Raw genomic sequence first — 8,800 nt, 5'->3', positions numbered from 1 at the left:
AATATATTTAAAATTCACAACAAATCATTTCATCATATATTTCTAGTTTTTTAAATTACATATTATTATCTTTGTGTTTAAATATATATAATTTGTGATAATATAATAATAAATATTGATATGAAAAAAAAAATAAAACATGATTCATCGATGAAAATAAATTTTTATAAATTTCAAAAATACAAGTGTTGAAATATTTACGTTTAAAAAACAAAAATTTCATTGATTTAAGTATAAAAATAAATAATTAAATATAATATTAAATAAATTGTAAATTTTTCAATAAAATAATATAATTTTTTTTTCATTATAACTGTGATAAATTTGTCCAGTGAAAAATAAGACAAGTATAGACATCAAATTTATCTGGAATGCGGAAATAGCTGATACAGTAAACCTGCTGAGAATAATAAAACTTGAATATATTTTTATAATAATAAAAAATATAAATTAATTAAATAGAAATTAATATGAGGAAGTTAATTTATAATTGACCAATGATCAGAAAAATTATAAAGAGTGTACAGTGATAATCACAATCTCCAGACGTATTGAATCTAATTAAAAACAAAATAATGAGATAAGAAATAAACACGCGAGCAATGCGCCCGGATGATGTCTTCATCGGCCGTTTAATTATTATTGTGTATTTGGTCGGTGGGACTTTCGTCCGTTTGCAAAGCTCGTTGTATTCAACATGAAATTTTTTAAAAATCACAATTAATTAATTTCCACACACTATTTAATCTAAATAAAAAACCAATCAATTACGAAATAATAACAGCTTAAGCATATTTTTTTTTTTTTAACAAATAAATTATAGATGATTTTTAAAAAGTTGACAAAAACAATATTAAGATAATATATTTTTTTTAAAACATCAAACCTTGACGCATTTCATATTTTCATGCAGCAATCACGTGAGTAAAATGACGAAAAAAAAAAATAAATAAAATAAACTAAGCTATATATATTTAAAATAATTTTCAGTTGCTTTTAGTTTTTGCTGATGATCCAATGATCAATGATCAAAGTCTTTCAAGTTATTATAAATCAATTGTAAATTAATTTTAAAATATTATAAATAATATTTCTATTATTAAATTGATAAATAAATATTTAATAAAATAATCGAAACAGGTAAAACGAAATCATAGAAATTGATGAAATTTTTTTTTGTAAATATATAACGGATATATTAATAATTATTGTTTTTAGTTTAAATTTTTTTTAAATAATGGCATCTGTACCGAAGAATAATCTTAAATCAAAACCTGTCGAGTTGGAGAAGGAGGTCAAGGCACCAGATACGATCAAGGTCGAGGATCATTCGAGCGTAAAAGAATCATTTGCTCCCGAGCTTTTGATAAAACCAGTGCAAAAAAAAAAAATTCCCATTATTGATACTGTTGCTGTGAGTCATCTAAAAAAAAAATAAAAAAAAATATAAAATATAAATTAATTATTATTATTTTTAAGGAATCTGAAAAACCCGTTAAAGTACCAGTACCAAGAAAAAAAGTTTTAGATATTAATCCATCATTTCTTGTTGATTCACATCCTCTGGTATTAGCAACTCATCTTGTTCCTTCATTATCAATTGAAATATTTGAAATAATTGCACAACGTCTTGAAGCTGCACTAAATATACCAGTTGTTTTGATTCATGAATCAAGAAATGATAGACCAGTTGCCACGGATTTTGCTGATATTGGTAATTTATCTTTAAAAATTTATATCAAGTACATCATTAAAATTAATTTTTTTTTTTTATGTTTAGCTATTTTACCAGTCAATAAAGAATGGAAAGAAGGATGTCTATTAGAAGTTGGCCTAGTTTTTGAGCACAGATTGAATACTGATAATAAGCCAGGAATTTATGCAGATGTTGTTGTTGCCATGGATAGAGGAGAAAATATTGAGGTTCATTATAATCATCAAGCAATGAGTCGTTACTTTTTTTTAAAAATAATAATTGATTAATTTTTTCGTTACAGGACATTACTGATTTACGTGGATGTAGTTGTGCAATGGCTGATAATTCAAATGTTGGAGCAGCTGGACTTATATTTAAACATTTAAAAACTAAAGGAGAAAATCCTTCATTTTTTGGAAATACATTGTGTAAGATTTGCTTGATATATTTTAATTATTAAATATATTATAATAATAAATTTTTTTAAATTTATTTAAAGATTGTGAAACACAAGTTGCAGCATTGCAAATGGTTGCTGGTAAACAAGCTGATATTAGTGTTATTGAATCACCAGTAATATGTACACATAAAAATAATCTTCCTGGTATGGAAACATTATTTATTCTTGAAAGTTTAGGACCACTTCCACCTTATCAAATAATGATTAATGAAAAGCTATCAGGTAAACGTTTTGATGAAATTAAAAAATGTCTACTTGATGGTAATGATGATAAAATATGGCTGGAAAATTTAAAACGTTATGGTATAAATGGTTTTGCTGAATATTCAATTGATAATTATGATGTTGAAGAAATTAAATCTGTTGTAACAAGTGTACGTTATTATTAAATTTTAATATACGAAAAAAAAAAAAAATTATGTTTAAAAGTATTTTCAAGGGAAATAAAAATTAATTTTTAATTTTTTATCATTATAAAATTCACTTAATTATTGACACAGTCAAATAATTTTATTTATTTGTCATAGAAATAAGCATTGTAACATAATATAATTTTTAAAAATCAGTTCTTTTTTAAAATTATTAATAATAAATTAATAATAAACAATATAAATTATCTATTTTAATTATGATTTGATAATTGTTTAAAAAAAATTTATATTTATTTTTCAGCTTATCACTGCATGGCAAAAACAAACATCACAAGATTATATTATTTTGAACTATTACACTTATTACACAGTCATTTCTAATCTGAGTCAAATCTTTTTAAAAAGAAAAAAAAAATCTAGTTTATGTTTGAATAAATTTAGATCCAATTATTGGATTTTATTTGGCAATATACTTGATACTGATTATCTAACTAATGATTGTTTATTTTTAAAATTAAATTAAATATCAACAATACGTTCATAAAAAATTAAGTATGGACTGGCACATAGTACATCTGTTATTGATGTATTTTCAACAATTTTATCTGATGTATAAAACCATTGTCCAACACGATTACCACGTCTATAACAAACAAAATGACCAGCATCAACTGCACCACGATGTTCAACAACAGAACAAAGTTTATATTTATGTTTAGCTCTTTTCATATTTTGATTATCCAACATTATTGGTAATGAAGCCTAAAAAAAAATAACAATAATTAATTTAAAGTTAAATTATTTATAATTAGTTTGTTAAATTAATTACTCACTTGATCATTACGTTTTGTAGTTTCATTAAATGTAAATGGATCAAGTGCAAATATTTCAGGAAATATAACTGGATCATCACGTTTAATTGGCATACCAGATGAGCTCCAAGTTGTACGTGGTATTTGTATACATAAACATCTTGGTAATTTACCAATTGTTAATGTTTTCATTGCAGAACAACGTGTACCACATTTATCACAATCAACATTTTGTATTATTTCACTAGTAACAAGACGTGAAAATAATTCACCAAGTGTATGACAACGCCATGTTAATACATCACCAGCTGGTGGTAATGGTAATGATATTGTTTCAAGTTTATCATAACGTACTGATGATTTAAAATTACAATTAATACATTTTAATTGACTTGTTAAAAAACCAGAAAATGGATGTGTTTCATTTGACAATACAGATGTATTACTTTTTTCTGTTAATGTTGTTATTGAATTCCAAACTTTTGTTGGACTTATTTCTTGTTGACTATCATATACACTTGAAAATAATAGTTTTGATGGTCTTGCAAATATCATACCTGGTTTATTGTACATTGAAGAAGAGTATGGAATTGATTTTGTTGATAAATTAATATTAATTTTTTTGTTATTTGATCTAATTGATGGTAAAGGATATCCTGATTGTGTTATGTCATTGCAGGATACACTACGAAATGATAAAGGATCACCTGATCCTTTTATATCTGATACAACTGGTGGTGATATTGGCAGTGCATCAGATAAACCACGTTGCTGTAAGACAAGATATTTAGAATATAATTAAATTAATTATGATAAAATTAAATTAAAAGAAAAAATTACTAACTGGTGTTAAATTTTCAGTTTCATTTTGTAGAGCAGTTAATATAACATGAAATAATTCATGAGCATCTTGATGACCTGGATCAAAATTCCATAATTTTCCAAGTGATGTTATTATTTCAACTGGTGCAATGTCATTATAAAAATTATCTGAGTAACCATTAATTTGTTCCAGTACAGATATTAAATTTTTTGTAAAACTTGTTGTTTTTTTATTTGATGATTGTTCTTTAAGCCATGTTATAAAAAATGGACATGCAGCAATGGCTTGTAGTAAAGAATTTAAAAAACATGTATATCCTAAATTTGTTATACCAGATATTTGACCTCTTCGTTTTGGTCTTGGTGTTGGACCCCAAAGTACAAATGCACCAACACCAATAACAACACCAACTCCAGCAAACATTGCTAGTCTTTCAACATCCATTATTTATCATTAATTTATATAATAATTATTAATTAAAATTTTATTATTATCATTGCATATATATTATTTAATTATATATTTAAAATTATTATTGGTTATGAGCACTTGTTACTAGACATTTTTATTTAACAAATCTATCAAAACAAATAATTTTTTATTTTACGTTACAAAGAGTTCTTTAGTTAATTAATTAATATTCATTTTTTTTTTCTTGTAAATATTATTTATTTACGCACTTTACACATGGGTTTTGTTTTTTAAAGAGAGAGAGAGAGAGGGAGAGACACACAACCTACACACACAAATAACAAATTGCGCAAAGAGAGAGAGCTGCTTTACATGTAACTACACATGTAAACGTTTTCATAGAATGCAGATGTCTCTTCTCAACATCATCTTCAATGGACCAACCAGGATCCAGCCTCTTCTTGGATGTATGTGTGATATGTACAAGTGACATTGTTTAGGCCATTGCCACTTTCAACCTGTTTTAACCCTTTATTGCCAAACAAACATTAAATTGGAGTTAATTTTTAAATCACAAAAGTTCAAAAATATAATAATAATATTTCTAAAATTAATAATAATGTATTTTATATAAAAATACTAAATAATAAATAAAAAAATATTTGAGTATAATAATATTTACTAAATAAATAATATTTATTTTTTATTGTAAATTGAAACAAATATGTTCTCACGCTTTTATTGGTAGTTGTATATTTGTGTGTGAATACTTGATGCTGTTGAATAAAGTGTATACATAATTGGGTATAAATAATATATACATAAATTCCATTGTGGAGATGAACGCCCAGGGACAACATCATGTACAAGAACATGGACATGCTGTGGTTGTATGGGAATGGGAAAATCGTCAAGGTAGATGGAGACCATATAATCCAGCAGTATCACAACATCTTGAAAGAGCACATTTTAAAAAATTAACACAAGTTTTTTTAAATGATGCTGATCCAACACTTGATCAATATTATATTAATTTAAAAACAAAAACACAATGTAGTGATGATGGAGAAGAAATACACAATGTTAGAAGAAAATTATATTTACCAGGTTCACCAGCAGGTAAAGGTGCTAAATGGGAATGGGCTGGTGATACAAATGATTGGCATACTTATGATATGGATGTACAATGTCTTATTGAAGAATCATGGGCAATGGTATGTTTATATTTATTTAATTATTTATTTTCTCTATAAAATAACAGTATGAAAATTAATTTTAATATTATTCTAGGGTAATAAAACAATTGATGTATCAAAAACATATCTTGGTTTTCCATATATTATAAATTTTTGTAATTTAACACAAGTTAGATGTTGTTCTGGATATGTTAGACCAATTCGTCGTGTACAACAAGCTCCATATCCACTAGTCAAAGTAACACTTGAAGAATTACAATATGCAACTGGTAAAAAACCATTACCACAATTACAAGTTAAAAATTTAAATAATAAATCAACTCATAAAAAACAACCATGTGGTAGTAGTAAAAAAAATAGTAAAAAAAATAAAAGTAGTGATAATGGAGCAACAAATATTGCACGTGTTATACTGAGTAATTTTAATATTTTTAGTACAAGTAATAAACACAGTATAGATAATAATAATTCAACAACAACAACAACAACAGCTCCATCAACACAATCATCACAACAAACAACAACAGCAGCAGGAACAACAACAACAACAAGATCACAAATTGATCAACATGCAACATCAAAACAACAAAAAAATTGGGAAAGTTTACTTGATGTTGATTCTAGTAGTACAAAATCTGGACGTCGACCAAGTGTTGATACAGTATCAACATATCTTAGTCATGAAAATCCAATTGATTTACTTGATAGTAGTGTTGGTAGTGATGATGCATTTAAAGATGCTGTTGTTGGTGTTGATGTACATTCAGATGTTATATCACAATATGTTAAAGTTGTAGAAAGTGATGGTACAGATTCATGTCCAGTTTGTCTTGGTACACCAGAACCATTAACTGTTGAATTAACACGTTGTCGTCATAGATTACATCTTGCATGTTTAAATGCAATGTTGAGTTCAAATTGTGTTGCAAATTCAATGTATATACAGTGTCCAGTATGTCGTATGATTTATGGAGAAAAAAGAGGTAATCAACCACCTGGAAGTATGAATTGGACTCGTATATCAAGATCATTACCAGGCTTTCCACATTCACACACAATTCAAATAACATATGAGTTAGTATTTACTTTTTTATTATTATTTAATGATGAATGATTAATGAGAATTAATTTAAATTGTTTTAATTTTTAGTATACCATCAGGTATTCAAGGACCAGAACATCCAAATCCAGGACAAACATATTATGCTGTTGGTTTTCCAAGAATATGTTATTTACCTGATAATGATTTAGGACGTCAAGTATTAAGATTATTACAAATTGCATTTGAAAGACGTTTAACATTTACAATTGGTCGTTCAGTTACAACTGGACGTGAAGATGTTGTTACATGGAATGAAATACATCATAAAACTGAACTTGGACATTCAACATCTGGTCATGGTTGGCCAGATATTAGTTATCTTGATCGTACATTATCTGAACTTGCTGCACAAGGTATTACTGAACAATCAGCAGGCATGTCACTATATCAAGAATTACGTTAATTTAAATACACAATACATTAACAAACAACATGGGCATAGCAAAAATATAATTTTATATTTATAATCTTCCATTAGTTTATATTTTTAATAAAAGTATATTATATATATTAATATTTTATTATTATAATCATGTTTATTTCTATTTTATATTTTAGTATTATTCATGTTCGGATATTTTAAATTTATATTGTTTATGTAAACAAAAACTAAAATGAATAAAAAAAATATCAGCAATATTTTTCAATTAATTAACAAAATAGTTTTTTATATTTTTCATATGTTTATTATTATTTTTATTATTTCATATTTGTATGGTGTTTTTTATTTATTTATTAATTTTTTTTATTTCAAATGATGTACCTGGCGAAAGAATAAGGCGACATGTTTAGCTTAAATATATATTTCTCTTCATGGTTTACATGAAAACTGTTGCCACATTCTTTAGCTGGTTTACCCCTCTATGTATGTTTAGATCACTGACCTTATACACCTCCATGATCATTGATCACTGACAATAATTCTATTCTGATTTCTGACAACTATTCTGTTCTATCCCACCACGTTGTTGAAGATAATCATCTCTAGGTAAAAAAAAAAAAAAAAGACAACATACATAATAAACTTATCATGTCTTCTTTTTCTTCAAATTCAAGTTTTGAAGAAAAAATCGAGGCTGTTTATGAAAAACTTAAAAAAGACAGAGAAGAGAAAGATCAACGTATAGAAGCCAGGTAAGAAATTACATTATTTTCAATTTTAAAAATCTTGTTTATAATTGTTTTCTTTTTTTCTGTCAAACAAAAATAGTGGTCGTCTAGATTATTATAGACCACGAAATATTAGTGAAGCTACCATAAAGCATAATCGATTAGTACTAATTAAAAGACACGTAGAAGTAAAACTATTGTTACACAAAAAAGACGATGAAATTCAGTAAGTAAATTACTTTAAGTTTATAAAAATTAAAATGACCATAAATCAAAAATTTTTTATTTTACTATATTATTATTTATATTTTAAATTACAGTCGTCACAAACAAAATGAACCAACACCTATGACAGATGCTCATAAAAACAAACTAACAACTCTTCAAAGTGAGCAAATGGCTCTTTTAGTAGAGCTCGCAGCTATTATTAAGCTAAGTCTTGAAGATTCCGCTAAAGTAGCGTAAGAGTTTTATTATTTATAATTTTTAATATCCATTAACTTGTAAACGATATTTATGATTGTTTTTTTTGTTTTTTATTTTTTCTGTTATAAAGCTATAGAAGAAGAATGCCTATAAAAACATCAAGCAATTGTGGATGGAAAATTTATTAAATTAAAAAATAAAAAACAACTGAAATATAATTTTTATATAAATCACATGTACAGCAACCCCTCTTTTAGCATAACAATAACTTGATAATAAAAATATTGAAATAATTATTTTTATATCTTGTGATGATTTAATTTAAACTACTAATTAATCATATTTTATAAAAAAAAAACTTTTCATATTTTTGTTTATTTATTATAGTAAATA

At 25.6% G+C, this 8,800-nt stretch overlaps 3 protein-coding genes across 4 annotated transcripts; 2 read left to right on the top strand and 1 right to left on the bottom strand.

Annotated features, from left to right (window-relative positions):
* The first annotated feature begins 641 nt into the window (after positions 1 to 641).
* LOC122857135 lies at positions 642 to 2,572 on the top strand. 2 transcript variants are annotated; one of them, XM_044159146.1, is made up of 7 exons: positions 642 to 920; positions 991 to 1,140; positions 1,219 to 1,414; positions 1,480 to 1,714; positions 1,781 to 1,923; positions 1,998 to 2,124; positions 2,196 to 2,572. In XM_044159146.1, exons 3-7 carry the CDS (start codon positions 1,238 to 1,240, stop codon positions 2,543 to 2,545), a joined length of 1,032 nt encoding a protein of 343 aa, XP_044015081.1. In that variant the 5' UTR covers positions 642 to 920; positions 991 to 1,140; positions 1,219 to 1,237; the 3' UTR covers positions 2,546 to 2,572. The 2 variants fall into 2 exon arrangements, with proteins under 2 accessions (XP_044015081.1, XP_044015082.1); XM_044159147.1 differs by lacking the exon at positions 991 to 1,140 and having other exon boundaries at positions 2,196 to 2,545.
* Positions 2,573 to 2,592: 20 nt separating this feature from the next.
* On the bottom strand, positions 2,593 to 4,910 carry LOC122857134 (ubiquitin carboxyl-terminal hydrolase 30 homolog). Its single transcript, XM_044159145.1, has 3 exons — positions 4,184 to 4,910; positions 3,361 to 4,110; positions 2,593 to 3,289 (listed from the first exon to the last, which is right to left on the bottom strand). Exons 1-3 carry the CDS (start codon positions 4,604 to 4,606, stop codon positions 3,047 to 3,049), a joined length of 1,416 nt encoding a protein of 471 aa, XP_044015080.1. The 5' UTR covers positions 4,607 to 4,910; the 3' UTR covers positions 2,593 to 3,046.
* A 113-nt stretch (positions 4,911 to 5,023) lies between these two features.
* Positions 5,024 to 8,654, top strand: LOC122857132 (protein deltex-like). Its single transcript, XM_044159137.1, has 6 exons — positions 5,024 to 5,787; positions 5,864 to 6,843; positions 6,920 to 8,005; positions 8,082 to 8,207; positions 8,302 to 8,442; positions 8,538 to 8,654. Exons 1-3 carry the CDS (start codon positions 5,413 to 5,415, stop codon positions 7,272 to 7,274), a joined length of 1,710 nt encoding a protein of 569 aa, XP_044015072.1. The 5' UTR covers positions 5,024 to 5,412; the 3' UTR covers positions 7,275 to 8,005; positions 8,082 to 8,207; positions 8,302 to 8,442; positions 8,538 to 8,654.
* The last annotated feature ends 146 nt before the right edge of the window (positions 8,655 to 8,800 follow it).

The sequence above is a fragment of the Aphidius gifuensis genome, linkage group LG5 (assembly GCF_014905175.1).
Source record: "Aphidius gifuensis isolate YNYX2018 linkage group LG5, ASM1490517v1, whole genome shotgun sequence".
Lineage (NCBI taxonomy): Eukaryota > Metazoa > Arthropoda > Insecta > Hymenoptera > Braconidae > Aphidius > Aphidius gifuensis.
This window is presented reverse-complemented; position numbering and strand designations above follow the sequence as displayed.

What these genes read in the sequence shown, in the direction of transcription:
- LOC122857135 (XM_044159146.1), top strand. Translation starts at nt 1,238, where the DNA reads ATGGCATCTGTACCGAAGAATAATCTTAAATCAAAACCTGTCGAGTTG. An exon ending in CACGGATTTTGCTGATATTG is followed by an intron (nt 1,715 to 1,780) that starts GTAATTTATCTT and finishes TTTTATGTTTAG; the next exon opens with CTATTTTACCAGTCAATAAA. An exon ending in ATTTTTTGGAAATACATTGT is followed by an intron (nt 2,125 to 2,195) that starts GTAAGATTTGCT and finishes ATTTATTTAAAG; the next exon opens with ATTGTGAAACACAAGTTGCA.
- LOC122857134 (XM_044159145.1), bottom strand. Translation starts at nt 4,606, where the DNA reads ATGGATGTTGAAAGACTAGCAATGTTTGCTGGAGTTGGTGTTGTTATT. An exon ending in AAACTGAAAATTTAACACCA is followed by an intron (nt 4,111 to 4,183) that starts GTTAGTAATTTT and finishes CTTGTCTTACAG; the next exon opens with CAACGTGGTTTATCTGATGC. An exon ending in CTACAAAACGTAATGATCAA is followed by an intron (nt 3,290 to 3,360) that starts GTGAGTAATTAA and finishes ATTTTTTTTTAG; the next exon opens with GCTTCATTACCAATAATGTT.
- LOC122857132 (XM_044159137.1), top strand. Translation starts at nt 5,413, where the DNA reads ATGAACGCCCAGGGACAACATCATGTACAAGAACATGGACATGCTGTG. An exon ending in TTGAAGAATCATGGGCAATG is followed by an intron (nt 5,788 to 5,863) that starts GTATGTTTATAT and finishes ATATTATTCTAG; the next exon opens with GGTAATAAAACAATTGATGT. An exon ending in ACAATTCAAATAACATATGA is followed by an intron (nt 6,844 to 6,919) that starts GTTAGTATTTAC and finishes TTTAATTTTTAG; the next exon opens with TATACCATCAGGTATTCAAG.